The 17353-nt window shown below is 35.9% G+C and overlaps 1 protein-coding gene across 1 annotated transcript in view; it reads right to left on the minus strand.

Moving 5' to 3' along the window:
- MMP16 (matrix metallopeptidase 16) overlaps positions 1 to 17353 on the minus strand; it is a 271508-nt gene that overhangs the window by 19756 nt on the left and 234399 nt on the right. Inside the window, exon 7 of the mRNA XM_004474746.5 lies at positions 16392 to 16530. Within this exon, the coding sequence (XP_004474803.1) occupies positions 16392 to 16530 (139 nt within the window). The remainder of the gene's footprint in view (positions 1 to 16391; positions 16531 to 17353) is intronic.

The following is a 17353-nucleotide window of genomic DNA, read 5'->3' on the forward strand; positions in this document are numbered from 1 at the left end:
TGGGCTCCTTGTATTTTACTTAGTCCTTAATGCAGACATTTCCCATGATTCTGTTCTCTGCCGCCTTCTCAGCTTATTCTAAAATAGGAGGTCACAAACACAAACACCTACAGAGACCAGGCAACCAACATCTGGCCAAGCCAGAGATGAAAGATATGGAGTGGTGGGAGTATTCAAATACTGAGATACTTTCATAAATGCTGGTGAATAGCAATTGCCTAACAGTCTATCTCCCCACTTTCCCAAGTATCGCTTTTCTTGATCATCCTGGACCTTCCTATGATCCAGGAATCTCTAGGATCACTAACCCTCTTGGGATTAATACCTGGCACAGTTAGGTGTTCCCATGCCTAGAGCCTTTCTAATTGATATAAGGCCTTACTTCTTGTTACAGCATTTCAAAAATACCCCTAGATGGGATTTATGATAAATTTTAGTGTCACAGGATCACTGTTGATGTTACACCTAAAGGTATTCAAATAAAAATATTAAAACAATTTGGTGGTCTAAAACAGAACAAACAGAAGCAAACAAAACCCACACCTTCCATCTGGATCTCGTTAAGGAGTCTCTGGCTTGTATTTCAGAGGGTTTTGATTTACTCCAAGAGTATGTAGATACAAGTTTAAATTAACACAACATTTACTGACTACCTTCAGTGTCCCAAGCATTATGTAAGGTACTAAGAATGCCAAAGAGAACAAGATGGGGCTAATCAGTACCCTGATCACCGCATGTTCTAATGGAGGAAGCAGAGGAAAACCAGACAGGCAAATATATAATTGCAGCAACTGAAAAACTGGTGAATGTAATGAAGGAAACACACCTGGGATTGAGGAAAAGAATAAATAAGGGGGCCTTACTTTAGGGAAAGAGGCCACGGAAAGCATCTCTGAAGAAGTAACACTTAAGCTAAAATCTAAAGAAAGAGAAGATAATACAATGCGAAGAATGTTGGGAAGAGCATGGTAAGCAGAGGAAAGAGTTTGGTGTGATCAAGGGCCTGAAAGAGGATCAGTGGAGTGTAACGTAAATACAAAGAGAAAAGCTACGGAGGCGGGAGAGACTAGGAGGCCTATTAGAGAGATGGCAGGTGTACCACCTCCTGCGCTGAGTTACGGTGCACTTTCTAAGTTGTGATGATCATACACCAATTCCTTACAATAAAACCCACCTAAGTTCAACTAACCTTACTGGGCTTATTTTTAACTCAGTGGGACTGGTCAGTATAAAATTTTCAACATGAGCAAGTCACACAAGATATTATGTCCGAGTCCAAGTCTGTTGGCCAGAGTCTTGGCTTTTAGCCAACAGACTACGCTCTCTTCCAGTTGAGTGCCTTAAGGTCAGTGTTTTTATTTTCTAGTTTGCAACAGCCTCCCTTCCTTTTGTGTCTCCTTGCCTCCAGTAGAAGATTTTACCTATCTTCTACAAGGTTGCAAAATGCATCTCCCTAAATTATACACCTGGTTATGCTTCTCCTGTTTAAATTTTTGAAAGGGTTCTCATTGCCTTCAGGACAAAACACAAACTCATATACATGTCATTTCAATGTTCTTCTCAATGTAGGTCTCTTGAAATGGCACAATCTTCTCCATAATATATTCTATTTATCCCCTCTTCCTGAAAAACTGGCATGAATCTTTCAAAATTTAGCTTAACACCATTTCTCTGGGAAGCATTTCCCGAGTAAGGTGGCCATGTGAATTGCCAGAGCAGTCTTTACTTTTATCATGTTACCTCGTACACTGTACTTTACAGGCTCACAAGCCTGCCATCCACTCTGGGCTGTGAGCAACTTGATGATAGACATCATATTTGGCTCACTGTTTACCTGCAGCACCTGATAAAATGTCTGGAAAGCAGAAGGTACTTAATAAATGAGCATTAACTGGAAGGACCAGGTTTAATATTCCATGAATAACCAAATACAGCACCAAGAATCTAACAAACAGGAAAACAAAGGCTACATAATGTTGTAGGCATTACTCTCGATTCTTGCTAATAGGGAAGTAAAAATGAATCATATAATCATTAAAAAGTCTATGAAAATGCTAAGATATGCCCTGGTATTGTGTCAGAAGATCATTTAGTTTATTATATTAATTGTATGTTGGAAAAGACTATTATAAAAGTACACACCTATTCTGGACCACTGTTTAAATGGATTATTTTATAAAAGAAACAACCTCACCCCAAAGGCCCAGGATCACTTCCTTGCCAAAGTCAGTGAGATGGAAAAATCTAGAGAGCTTTTTCATGGCTTACTCTATATTTTAGTGATATTTCCATGGCATTTAAAAATAGGAAGTTTAAAAACAATAGAAGAAAAATATATACCTCAGTGACTTAGTGCATGCTTTCCTTTTATGTCATTTTTAATTTGGAAAGGGCATTCATTCCATTTCAATGCCTCCCAAGCTGGCTATTTAGAGTAAATCTTTTATCAGCTTGACTTAGCCAGTTGTCCTTTTTTTCAAGCAGAAAATACTCTAGTATGCTTTAAAAAACTTCTGTTTGCTTTTGCTTGCAGTTTCTAAAACTCTCCATCTTCTCCATGGAAATTACCCCACACTCTTTCCAGACTTTGCTGTGCTCCCACTAAGCACATCGAGCCCCAGGATGTCCTGGGTATAGCAGGAGGAAATGTTCAAAGAGGCTTAATTTATATGTTTATCAGGGTTTCTCAGGAGGAAACAATGTGGGGGAAAAAGAAAAGGAGTTATGGTTCTTTTAGGAAATTCTTGTTATTCTATGAAAATGTTCTTTTAAAAAACTGTATTTTAGAAATGCTTTCCTATATTTTTGGTGGAGAGTTTTCCATCAATAAAAGGGGGAACCCATCAGCCTTTCAATTTTAATGATCAAGTAGTTTGTATAGAAGATCTCAACCAATTTTTTTTCCTGTTAAGAGCAAACACTAAGAGTATTAAAAAAAGCCACTTATAAGCAGAAACTCAGCAAACATTTGCTGTAAGACTGTAATGAAGAGCTTCCATTTATGAGAAACAACACCTTGTCTATTCGTATTTATGGCATAGAATTTAGTGAAGTAACTTCACAATGATTATGAAGTATACATTGGATTTTCTAAGTGTTTATAAAGAAAATACAATACTATTCCTTTTGCATCTTGCTGAGGTAATATTTTGACAGAACAAGGCTAAAGATAATTCATTTCTGTTTTTCAGTTTTTGAGTAAGTATGGGAGGTTCATATTTACTTCATTTTCTTTAATAGAAGACTTTTTAACTACCTTACCATAAGACTGTCTGGTTCTAAAGGAAAATATTGCCTTTTTGGCAGAATGAAAGTATTTACTGGATGTCACATGAGGTTGACATATTCTGGAGCAAGTGGAAAACTGATCCTTAGTGATATTGTACTTGGCAGAATGCAGAATAAAATATCAACAAGTCATATTAAAGACTAAGGAAGCTTTATAAACCAAAAGAATAACCTTAAAGGATATTTAGAGTTGGAGAAGACTTTATAGATCATCTATTCCAATGATGTTTCAGTGGGATTCATCTATCCATCCATTTCTGTTTACCGGGCGCCTATCATAGCCAGTCACTGAACCAGGTGCTTGAGAGTCACAGAGGAAGGAACCGCATACTATTCCTGCTCATGTGAAGCTGAAGGACTATCAGAGGAGACAGGACACTAAGCAAATAATCTCATGAAGAACTGTTCAATTAAATGATATTCCTGCAATGAAAAGTGTAATGTTTAATGAGTTTTAAAAAATTTTTTATTAAAAGGACAGTGCCTAGTCTGGAGGCTAAGATTCATACTGCTTCCCTGATACTCTTGAACCGAGCCATTATAATAGATGGAAGCATGTTATATTGTTCCGGTGTTCAGGAAAATGGTTGAGAATACAGTAGTATTGCCTAATTCCTTCATTTATTTTACAAGTCATAGAATTGATGTGCCTAAAACCACACAACCAAGCGCTAATAGATTTGTTTAATCTTTTAATTCAGTGCTCATCTTGCCATTTCTGGTTGACTCTCAGAGAAGAAAACTTTCACAATCTGTTTGGCTCAGAATGGATGATGATTTCCTGCTTCATTACCAGTTTATCAATGAATTATTCTGCATTTATTAATTAGTGAAAGTGTTTATTAATTAATCCACTGTATTCTGCTCATGTCTTGCTCATTGTTTCCTCAGTAATTATATACCCTTTGTGTAGTTAATAAAACAAACAAAAAAAGCAAAATTCCCTTATTTTTGTCTCCTCAGAGTTCACAAACTCTACTTATATATTTTTTATCTTCTATTACAACGGTGGTTGGTAAACTAGGGCCACTGATCGTTTTGGTAAATAAAATTTTATTGGAATACAATCATACCCATCATTAGTTTCCATATTGTTTGGAAATAGTAGAGATTTTTTGGTAGAGAGAGACTAGATAGACAACAAATAAAATATTTTTTATGTTGCCTTTTACAGAAGCTGTTTGATCTCTGGATTAGAATACAAATTCTTAATAGCTGGATTTTCTTCATATAACAGAAGTCTGCATCAATAAATATTGTTTCTTGGGCTGATTACTGTTCAACAGCTCTGTATTTTTTAAGACATTTCAGAGATTTGAAAAAAATTGTCACAAGGGAAGTAATATACATACACACATATATATATATTTTGTTGTTGTTGTTGTTGTTGTTGTTGTTGTTGTTAGATTAGGTGATTCTCTGCCACTTGCTAGCTGTGAGATCTTGGGCAAGTGACTAAATCTCCATGAGCCTTCCTTTCCTAAATTTGTACATGAAATGTTAATGATGTGGGCTATGGGTGGCAGGCTCTTTGTCTCTTCAGAGATAATCTAAACTATCTGTGACTTGTGGGTGTGGGATGATGAAAGGTTGCAGTCCTGCCCTTGGTGAGCAGGAGACAGTTTAACAATGCAAGATCTATAAACTTTAAGTATTCAGGGGAAATGCAAAGCAAATATGCTAAAAGCTTATCGAATGCCTGAGGTCCATGCTAAAAGCTTACTAAGATGTGGAAATATAGGCTAATTCAAGCCTATTGAGAACTGAAACAAAAGGATCATTTGGCCTTTCCTCTCTGTATAAAAGGGACTAAAAAATCTTGTTCGGGGCTCGGGATTCAAACAGAAAGTTCCCGAGTCCGGCCGGCCGTCAATAAACCATTTTTCCTTCTCAAAATCATTCCTGAGTCCTGGCCTCTCTATACTCAAGTAAATTGAACTTCTCTCAAATTCTACAACATTAACACCTTTCATGCAGAGTTCTGGAGATAATGAGAGATCAAATATGTAAAATACTCTCACATGATAGGTGACTCATGGTGCCTAATAGTTAAAATTGCTATATATTGTTTCACTGATCAGATTTGCTTACTATCTACTCTAATAAACAAATAATGCTAATAATAAATCATTAAACTACCCTATGTTGTGACAATTATTTGGTATTTGTTTTCATTTCTATATGATTGATAGGTAGGTTACTCAAGACCTTGAATAAATGCCCAACTCTGGAGGTTACATGACTTTTAGCTTGAGATAATATGACTTTTTGCTATTGGTATTTAATTTTCTAGGTCTCACAATACCATCTAGTAAGCAGAGAATTTTGTATGTTTATGGAAATTTGGCAGCTTTGGAGGTGGGTGCATCTCAGACCTCCCTTCGAGGATGAACTTGTCCTTCAGTTGCACTGCCTTCAGGTCTCTTACATCATTTGAGCCCAGGCCTCCTCTTCGGCAGCCTCAAGTCATTGACTGGACACAGCAGGGGCCTAGAGCCTCACCATTTCTGCCTCGCTGGGAGTCCTCTATCAAGCACTCTGCTCTTAAGTTCCCCATTGGGTTCACCAAGATTATCATATCTGCAGTACAGCCCCAGGCTCTCCCAGACAGTCCTTCTTTTCCCCCTTTACATTTGATAGGTTTGCCTGCCTTCCCCACACACCTCTTGACCTCCCAACTATCTCAGTATCTTCCTCAAGAAGTCAAACTGACACTGTAAATAAAAGGATGTGATAAAAGTTTTTGAAAATGAGGAAAATTTTTAGGTACACAAGGAATATTGATGGGAAATTCTTGCAATTTTAAGTATAAAAGTAGCCATAGTAAAATCACCATGGACTTTTTTGAATCCCTATAAATAAGGATGGGTAGATTAAATTATTTGTGAATATTTTGAACTTTGGTTTGAATGACTGCTTCATTTCAAAACACAGTAAAATCATTAAAATATTAAAATTCTCCAAATTTTTACAATTAAAAAACTTAGCACAATTCATGTGCTATGTATCTATTTTTGTGAGTACCAAGGCCGCTGAATTTAATTTCCTTAATCTAATGCAACACTTTGGACATCAATGTTACATTACACCTATAGAGAAATAACTAATCACTATACTCACTTATTTATAGTGAAAGGTCTCTTTAAGGTAATCCATTGTATTAGGTAAAAAACATTGCATTTTTACCACAAATGAACTTCATTAGCACTCCCCAAACCTTTCAAGAGCAATGATTTATAAGTAGCATAAAGAATTGCTGGTTTATAGGTTGTCAATTGAAATGAAGTAATAATGAAAGTAACACAGACCATTTCTCAAGAAAACAATTCTTTTCTTTGTCATTTTCCAGTGCAACGTATTTCAGACAACACTTCTCTTTGATACACATCTTCCACATGCCTTTCTTACTCACAAGCTTTATTACCCTCTTTCTTTTTGGCCTCACATATTTTAGTTCCCATACTGTAAGTGATTTTTTGCTCTTGAAATTAAACTATCAAATAGGATGATGAGTATTGCTTAAAACTGTAAAGTAATATCAACAATATGAATTTTGGGATCAGTTATTCAACTACTTAGTTTGACTGCTACCGGTTTTAATAACACTAGTGACTTTGTTTTTAAATTTATTTACTACTCGTGAAGAATATTGTACCAGCTCAATTTTTAAAGTAGAATTTTGGTATTATTATCTCATAACCATTCAGCCTGAACATGACTAGTAATTAAGAATGTAAACATCTGGCTTGATTATGCTTACAAAATGTTACTCTATTATATTGGATATACCTGAGTCATCTATAGTAAGCTACTAATAGCTGACTAGACAAAGTATGTAGTACATTCTGTTAATAGGAAAAAGCCTATTACTTCCCTGTGGTGCGACATCCTTTCTGCTTCTGGGGCTCTCCAACTCTAGCCAACTTTTGAACATAAAGAGAGAAGCACTCTCCAAATTTCAAGTTGTCACATTTCAAAGGATGAGGGAGTCTGCTGAGACACCACACTGTAAACAATGCCAGGAATGTATATCCCATGTGACAGTCCCATTATATCAGACCAAGAAGCAGACCAGAAAGACCTATGGTTTGTACAGCTCGCCTCACATTCAAATACAAATGCACACAGTTATACTGAGTAACATTTCGATGGGTGAAGGTGGACATTATGTTCCAGATTCATTTTTAAAAACGCATCTACATGTGTGATGTTGAAAGAAAAATTTCTTTAAAATACTTAACTGTTGATTTATATTTGGCTTCATACCACACCAAAAGTGAGGGTTCTTATAAGAAAAGTGATAAAATGGCAAAGTATTAGAATATAAACAATAACAAAAGACTAGGGGAGTTAAACAAAACTGGGACATAGAAAAATAATGTAAAATATCAAAGATGAGATTATTCAAAATGTGGGTGTAAAATATTTTTCAATCATTTTCAATATAAACACTTATTAGAAAATACATTTATTCATTATAAATAGCAACATTTAAAAATAGAGATTTTATGTTTATACCTTCAGGAACATAATTAATTCTATGTTAATACCTTAGTTAATTTCCCATTCTAGAATTTACCAATAATACTAAAACTTTAACCAAGAGGGGAAGTTGCTGTGGAATGATGTATCTCTCCTATGTAGGGGATATTCTATTTATTATCAGTGGGCTTAACTAAGGAGCTAAAACCAGTATAGCAGTAATTTGGACACTCATAATTAATAAGCTCTAGAAAAATGGGGTAATAAAATTCAATGTGTTATGAATTGAATTGTATCCCCCAAAAGATATTTTCAAGTCCTAAACCCTGGTCCTGTGAATGAACTCCCTTTGGAAATAGGACTCTGAAGATGTTACTAGATAAAATGAGGCCAGTTGGATTAGGGTGGGCCTTAATCCAAGATGACTGGTATCCCTGTAAAGAGAGGAGCTTTGGACACAGACAGATGGACAGATGAGCAGGCCATGTGATGAAGGCAGAGATTGAGTTGCGCTGCCAAAAACCAAAAAACACTATGGATTCCTGGCCATCCACCAGAAGCCAGGAAAAAAGCATTGACTTAGTTGGCCAGGCTGCTGTGACAAGTACCATTCAGTGGGTTGACCTAAACAATAGGAATTTATGGCCTCATGGTTTTGAGACTAGCAGAAGTCTAAAACCAAGGCACCAGCAAGGTAATGCTTTCTCCACAAACTGCATGTTGTAGTGCTGGCTTGGGGTTTGTTCCTTGGCTTTTATCCCTGCTTCACATACATGGTGATGTCCTCTCCTTTCTCTGCTAGTTCTACTGACTTCTGGCTTCCTGTTTCATTCTCTTTATAAAGCTTCCAGTAATTTAGCTTAAGACCCAATCTCATTCATTTGGTCCACACCTTAACTTAAAATATCATCTTCAAGAGGTCCTATTTATACTGGGTACATACTCACAAGAATATTGACTTAAGACTGAGAACATGTCTAAATAGGGATTGATAATTCACCCTACCAGAGGAATGGCAACAATTCTCCCCTTAGAAAGGATAATCCTTCCAGCAACTTGATGTAGAATTCTAGCCTCCAGAACTGTGAAACAACAAATTTCTATAGTTTTAAGCCAAATAGTCAGTAGTAATTTGCTATAGTACTTCTGACAAACTAAGAAATCATGGTCATCAGTATATTTAAATTTTTGAAATACATATATAGATTTTTTTCCAACATGGATTGGTGTGCTCAGTAAAAATTTTTTTTTTTTAAACAGCTTTCTTCAGGTATATACATGACACATTGAACTGTGCACATTTAAAGGATACAAATAAGTTTTGTCATTTGTACAGACCTGTGAAAGTATCAGCATAATCAAAATTGTGAACTTATTCCACATCCTGAGAAGCTTCCTCATGCCTCTCTGTATTTCTTCCCTCCCAACCCTTGCCCCCTTAAAGGCAATCAATGAACTTCTTTCTGACACTATGGATTAGTTTGTATTTTCTAGAATTTTATATGAATATAGCAATATAACATGTGCTCTTTTATCCCTGACTTGTTTTCACTCAGCATAATTATTTTGAATGTGATCCATGCTATACTATTGGTCAGTGGTTCATTTTACTGCTGAGTAGTATTCTAACATGTGGGTATACCACTGTTGATCCATTCACAGGTTGATGGATATTTGGGTTGTTTCCAGTTTTGGGTTATTACATACAAAGTTGCTATGAGCATCTATGTATAAGTCTTTGTAAGGAAATATGCTTTCATCTTTATTGGGAAATCACCCAGGAGTAGAATGGTTAGATCACATAGTTGTGGTAATGTTTAACTTTTAAAGAAACTGCCAAACCGTTTAACAGAAAGACCGTACAATTTACATCACATCAACAGTGTAAAAGAGTTCTAGTTTCTTCAAAATCTTGCCAACACTATCATCAGTATTTTTTTCATTATTTTTATTATTGCCTTTTTTAAAAAGATAAATAGATCACACAAAATGCATCATCAGTATTTTTAATTTTTGTCATTTAACAGATATGTCATACTTCATTGTGGTTTTAATTCATATTTCCTTAATGACTAAAGAGGTTGAGCATATTTTAATGTGCTTATTTGCTTTACATTTATTTCACTTGGTAATGTTTCTGTTCAAACCTTCTACTCATTATTTTATTGGTTTGTTTGTTTTCTTTTTAATGAGTTTTAAGAGTCCTTTAATTTTCTAGATAAAGATTCTTCATTATATATATGGTTTGCAATTAACTTTTCCAGTCTGTGGCTTTTATTTTTATTCTCTTAAAAGTGTCTTTGGGGTGGACATTGTCCATCATCATCTCCTTGTTAGTTGTCCTGTGTGAGTCCAATGAACTGGATAGTAGGTGTAGCATTCAACTCTGCTGAAATTCAGGGCTCAGCTGGCACATGGATGGACCAAAGATTTAAATCTCTGGGACATCTATTTATTAAGTATAGTGCTAATTATGGGTTCAATTAAAGGAGCAGAAGAACCATATGTAGAGAACCTATAAATAAGTCTAACTTTGTTACACCGGGGAGCATAAATTCCAAAGTAAGGCCCACTGACAGTGCGAAATTCCTGAGCTATCTGCCCTGCTTATAGTTTCTGGATATCTCTAGAGCCCTGAGGAGCCCAACTATTTGGGGACATTGTTTACTGTGGCAGTCAATGAGATCCTGCTAAGATGTACATAAGTGTAACCTCTGGAATAACCTCCCGACTAACTTTGAAGTCTTTCAGCCATAAAAACTCATTTGTATTTAATATTTTCCCTTTTGTCCAAGGTTTTTTTTCCAGATGCATTGCTACTTGGTTTTCTGTAATAATCCCTTTATGCCAGGGAACCACCCATCCCAAGAAACAGAGAGTGTCTGCAACTGCACACAAGATAGTTCCATCTGCTGCATGGCATCCATGCCCCCTCTCAATTAGAAGCAGAGTGGGCATCACCATCCCCCAATTCTCAAGATTGGGGAATGAACAATGGACTAAAGTAGACTTATTATTCTACTATAGACTTATTATTATTCTAGCAGTGGAAGAACTCTTATCATTGATATAAAGGCAGTGGCCACCAGAGTTTCTGATGGATGGGAGAAGGAAGAATAGGTGTAATATGGGGGCATTTTCAGGACATTGGAATTGTCCTGCATGACACTGCAGTGACAGATAAAGGCCCCTGTATATTTTGTCATCTTACAAAATTATATGGGACAAAGTGTAAACTATAATGTAAACTCTAGTCTGTTGTTAGTAGCGATGCTTCAAAATGGGTTCATCGATTTTAACAAATGTATCACACTAATGAAGGAAGTTGTTAATGTGGGAAAGTGTGGGAGTGGGGCATATGGGAACCCCTTGTATTTTTATGTAACATTTATGTAATCTAGAGCTTCTTTAAGATGAGATGTGGAGCCGGTTTCAGGACGTCGAGTTGTCCTGGGTGGTGTTTCACGGACAATTACGGGACATTGTAGATCCCCCCAGGGCCCACTGGATGGAACGTGGGAGAGTGTGGGCTATGATGTGGATCATTGACTATGGGGTCCAGTGATGCTCAGAGATGTACTTACCAGGTGCAATGGATGTGTCACGATGATGGGGATGATGGGAGCGAGTGTTGCTGTGGGGGGAGTGGGGGGTGGGGGCGGTGGGGTTAAATGGGACCTCATATTTTTTTAATGTAATTTTTAAAAATAAATAAATAATTAAAAAAATAAATAAAGCTTCTTTAAAAATAAAAACAAATTAATTATTTTTAAAAAGTGTCTTTGGAAGAGAAGAAATTTTTAGTTTTGAATGAATCTAATTTACCACTTTTTCTTTTATGGATTGTTCTTTTGGCATATCTAAGAAATCTTTGCTTAGATGAAGGTTATAACATTTTCGAATTTTTAAAAAAAGTTTTATAATTTTAGCTATTAAATTTAGGTTAGTGATGACATGTTGATCTAGAGTCCCCTTCTCTTTGTTCCCCCACCCATCTTTTCCTGCTTTTAAGGTTTTCTCTATAGCTGTTGAGAAATTTGATAATTATTTACCCTCAAACATCATTTTTTTCTGTTTCTTGGGTTAGGAATTTTTTGAGCTTCTTGGATCTGAGAATTCATAATTTCATCAACTTTGGAAAAAATGTGCTATTTCTTTAACATTCTTTCTGGCCATCCCTGCCCCTCCTTTGGGGATTCCAGTCAGGTGAATAGTTGTTTGCTTAAGGTTGTCCACAGTTAACAGCAAGCTCTTTTCACTTCTTTGATTACTTTTTATCACTGTATTCAATTTTAGAAAGTTTTTATTGTCATGTTCATTAATCTTATTTCTCCACTGTATGATTTGCTGCTAATCCTAATGTAGTTTTGATCCCAGATACTGTAATTTTCATTCCAATTTTTGATCTTCTTTTAATCTTCCATATCCACACTCACTATTTTGAATGTATGGAATACATAAAGGTGAAATACTATTTTAATGTCCTTTTCTTTGTCTCAGTTCTCTTCGTTTTTTTTTTTTTTCAGTGGGATACTGTTTCTGCATCATTAAAACCTGGTAATTTTGCACTGGATGTCAGATAATGTGAATTTTGTCCTGTTAGGTGCTGAATATTTTAGTATTCCTATAAATATTCTTGAGTTGTTCTAGGACACAGTTAAGTAACTTGGAAACAGATTGTTTCAGACTTTGCTTCTAAGATTTGTTAGGCAAGTGCAAAGCAGAGCTCATTCTAGGAGTTAATCATTCCTCACTCCGAGATAAGAACCTTCTGAGTGCTTATGCAATGTCCATGAACAGGGGGCTGGTGAGAACTCAGGCACTGCTAGTCTCATATGAGTACCATGCACTGCTCCTTTTAATCCTTTGGACAATTCTTTCTTCAGACTCAAGTAGTTTCCTCCCACATCAGTATTCTCTCCCATACTTGATGTGAGGGTCTCTCTGCTAATCTCTGGGATCCTTGCTCTGTGAAGCTCTCTCCTCTGCAGTACTCTGTTCTATGAACTCTAGCTGCCTTGTTCTCCCTTGTCTATTCAGCTCTATTTCCTCAACTCAAAGGGTCTGCAGGGCTCACCTGAATTCCTTCTCCTTATGTATGAACTGGAAACTCTCAAGATAGGAAGCTGAGGCAACTGTTTATTTCTTTCCTGACTTTCAGGGACCACTGTCCTTTGTTGTCTGAAAAATCATTCTTTTATATATTTGGTCCAATTTTTGGTTAAGTAGGAGAATAAATCTGGTCCTTGTTATTACATCTTATCTAGAAGCAGAAGTTTCCCTTAGTATAGTTTTGATTATACTTTAACATAGAAAAAGTCAGTATGACTCTGTTGAGAATATAGGATTGTTTACATCTAAAGCACACAAGTTGTTTATATTTTCATGTTTTCATAATTTATGTATTGATAGCTCCCACTAAAAATGATACATATGCACATATCTAATTTTTCCCAGAGTTAAAAAATTATCTGTTTACTAATAGATAAAGTTTTAATTACATCTACTGGCTCCCTATTATTCTTAAGAAATTATTTATAAAAGTTCATCTGCATAATAAAACTCTGTTTATTATATTACAAAGATAATACTGATACCTTATAATTAATATTCATTGACCAGCTTGACAAAGCTAGTCAAGTACAAATATCATTGTATAGTATATATTAGAAAAAGAAAAATATAAAGATAGATCTCTGTAAAGAGAAAGAAAGGAAAGACATGGAGAGAGCAAAGGATGGTAAAGAGTGCTAAAAGGAGAGAGCTATATAAAGAATTGCAATGCTTACATTCATTAGCAAAAATGGTGTAATATGGCTGGTATAGACAGAGACCAACTTGTATAGGGTTGTGTCTACAGATTAAAGTGCTTGACCTTTACTCTTCATTCATTCAATAGATCTTTGTTGAGAATTTACTATATTCCAGATATCAAGACAGAGGTCTACAAACTACCACCCAGGGCCTGTTTTAGTACAGCTCATAATCTAAGAATAGTAGATACATTTTTAAAGTTTTTTTTTTTTTTTTTTTTTTTTTTTTTTAAAGGAAGATACTAACAGACCACAAGGCATACAAAGCCTAAATATTTACTCTTTGGTCTTTTACCAAAAATGTTTGCTGACCTCTGGTTTAAGGCACTGGGGATACAGGAAGAGAAAAGAAAAAAGAGGACAGCATTCCTTGCTCTTAGGGAGCTGATATTCTAGCAGGAAGGATACAGATAAACAATAAATGAGTGAACAATATTGTTTATAAGATGGTATGCAGAAAATGAAAACAGGGTAGGGAGCTTGGACTGCTGGGAGTAAATGTGCCGATTACCTCCTGTCTCCTAAAGCAAAATGGGCATCATAGTCTTGGAATGAGGAATAAGCTGAGTATCCTGGACTTTTTGAGGTAAGAAAGGACCTAAAGTGACGGAGTCAAGGCACAGAGTCAATTTGATTGTGCCTGTGAGGAAGGGGGTGGTATCTTACCAGAAGCCTGGCATTCTGGGGCTCCTACTTCAATCCATCAGGGGTGAGACGGAGAGTAGGGAAGGGAGCAATCTCACTGGGAACACCCAGAGCTTCCAGCTTCCTTTGAACAAGCAGTGGTGTTTGGAATATGAGAGCAGCATGCTGTTTGTCAGAGAGCATCATTGATGCTGTGATAAGCTGGGGCTCGCTGGATCAGCCTCAAACTTAAGGCCACCTCAGTGCTGACCTTCACCTCTTTCTACTGCTACTGCTCATCAGGCCAAAGAAGGGTAGAGGCAAGGGGAGTATCCTTCACATATAATGTCCCTAGAACTCACAAACTTTACATGGTATTGTTTTGTCCACAGCAATGCATACATGTCCAATTCATTCATATGCTTACTACACACAGCAGGAGGTAAGTGACATTAATGTTAATAGCAACAGTAGCAGCCATAGCTGGTGTTTACTGAGGGCTCACATGTACTAAATATTTTTGTATGTAGCAAGTAACTTCGTACTCAAAATAATCCTGAGATGGAGAATGATCATAACCCCATTTTTTAGATAGGAAACTAAGGCAAATTCCAATTTGTCCAGTTTATACAGCTAGTAGGTGTTTAGAATTGATGATAGGACTGCAGGACTCCCATGTCCTATAACCAATGTATTATACTGCCTCTTATGTCAAGGCACAATTTATAAAGATAAAATAAAAAAATAAATTCCAGGTAAACCCTTTCATTTTATACCAGATAGTGAAGTTGGACCTCACTTAAAATACTACATATGCTTCCTAAAATCCATGTCTTCATGACCTACATCATTCCTACCATTTCTTCTAATTTGAGCCTCAGAATCATTGCTTCTATTGGTCAAGATCCCCTTATCCTTCCTTAAAGAGTCATCCTTGTCTAAGTTTATTTTCAGTCCTCAGCTCTTGGGCAATACTTACAATCACATTCTTACTTCTTTCTGCTTTTCTCCAGTTTCAAGTCAAGGATGTTTTCTCACAACTGTCTCAATTCTCCAACTCTATCTGTGTTTTCCCCTGTGTGTCTCTACCATAGACTTAAGATTTATGGTTTTGAATATCAGCAAGCTTTGAGGATGGGGTGCCAGGCATTTGACTAAGGCCCCTGTACCAGGTAACCTAAGTGTTATGCACCAGCCAAGTATTACTTATACAATTAAAATGTTACTCAGATAAATAACAAATGTAATAAACTTCATAATATTGATAATTATGTAATTTTTTCTACTTAAAAGTTTTCCTTGTCCTTTATGAGAAATATCTTACTTTACTGGAAACTATTTAACATTAACTGAGTATTTAAATTCAAGTAAAAAGTATAATAAGTGAAATAAGGAGTGGAATAGATTTTATTGCAAAAAATGACAAGTTTATGTTTGAACAAAATTAAAAGGAAAAAAACAATCATTTGAGAAATGGCATTTTATTCATTGTATTTTTAAAGTTTTAATTATGTGGTACTTTTTAGCCAAATATAAAAGCTTTAAGAAAACAGAATGCCTCTCAACTTTGACTTATAAATGGGAATACCATATGAAAAAAACATACTAGAGAATTAAAATTATTTAATTTAACTTATCTTATAGTCAACATATACAGTTTGTCATAAAACTCATCAGCTCCTGTGTTAAACTGAATAATGTCCCCCACAAAGCCATGTTCAAGTCCTAAGCCCAAGTTCCGTGGAAGTGAACTCATTTGTAAATGGAATCTTCGAAGATCTTATTAAGATGAAGCTAAGCTGAAGCTGAGTGGGCTAAGTCAATATTATCTAGAGTCCTATAAGCAAAGGAAATCTGAACATGGTGGTAGAAGCACAAGTGTAGAAATAGGTCGTCATGTGATGGAGACAGATTGATGGCCAGCAAGTTACCACCAGAATACTACAGATTTTGGATAAGGTATAGCCTGCTTGTACTTTACTTTTGGATCTCTAGTCTCCAGAGTGTGAACCAGTTAATTGCTGTTGTATAAGTCAACCACTGTGCAGTATTTTGTTATAACAGCCCCGACAAACTAAGATAGTTACCTAACTTCACTCATTTCTTTTCTTCACTTCTCTGTGTGCTACTGAGACCTGGACCAAATGACAATACAATATAGCAAGACATGGAAAACATTCTTACCTTTAAAGAAGACAAAATTCCCATCACTGTTTTCATAAACTGCATCAATACTAGGAGGCAAGCCCCTCCAGAAGTAAGTAATTTGCATGGGGTATCCATCCATCACCCTGTTGTTTCTCACACGCCAAAACCACTGGTCCTGGAAACCAAGCAAAAGCATCTCAACAAACATACAGGCCTCGGCAGTAGCTCACTGTGTGATGGGATACAACACTTTCAAAGCAAAGCTAATGTCATTATCATGTTCTTCAATCAAAATGAAAGAACAGCTAAAAAACTTGACTATAAGGATTACAAAAGCTTTTATATAAACTATCCAATTTCTAAGCCTCACTTTGTGATTAAGAACATAACATAAAAATACTTAATCTTAATATCAGCTGTAGAGCTCCTAGGTAAAAAAAAAACAACAAAAAACCAAAGAAACAGAAGTAAGCACAGACCAAGTCCCTGCTAGATTTGTAGATAAAAACCAAAGCAGCACTATGGCCTAGCATTTTTAGACAAATGAAAGATCTCCATGCCTAAAATGGTGAGAATGAAGGAGGGTGAGCATACCTCCCAGTTTGCCACTGTACACCTACTCTCAAGTGTAATTATAAACAGAGCCCTCTTTCACTCTGAAATATGTCCTGGTTTAGATGATAAATTAAGTGGTCATCCTAAATAAGTGAAATTATCTTGGAAAAAAAAAATCATCTGTCTGGATTACAGTCTCAGGTATCTTATACTTTTCCCAGTCACAACATAATAGAAGGAGTTAATAAATGTACTTGGTGAAGGAATAATTAGCTAACACACAATACAACTCACCATAAATACTTAATAATCAAGGCATAAAGACAAATACTAAAAAAAAACCAAAGCACCAAGGTATATCTGATGACACTGAGTTGTCTTTTATTGAAAATTTCCAAAGAAATTAGTTACTATTCAAAGTGATTCAGTATTTTTTTTTAAAT

The sequence above is a fragment of the Dasypus novemcinctus genome, chromosome 14 (assembly GCF_030445035.2).
Source record: "Dasypus novemcinctus isolate mDasNov1 chromosome 14, mDasNov1.1.hap2, whole genome shotgun sequence".
In the NCBI taxonomy this organism is placed as follows: domain Eukaryota; kingdom Metazoa; phylum Chordata; class Mammalia; order Cingulata; family Dasypodidae; genus Dasypus; species Dasypus novemcinctus.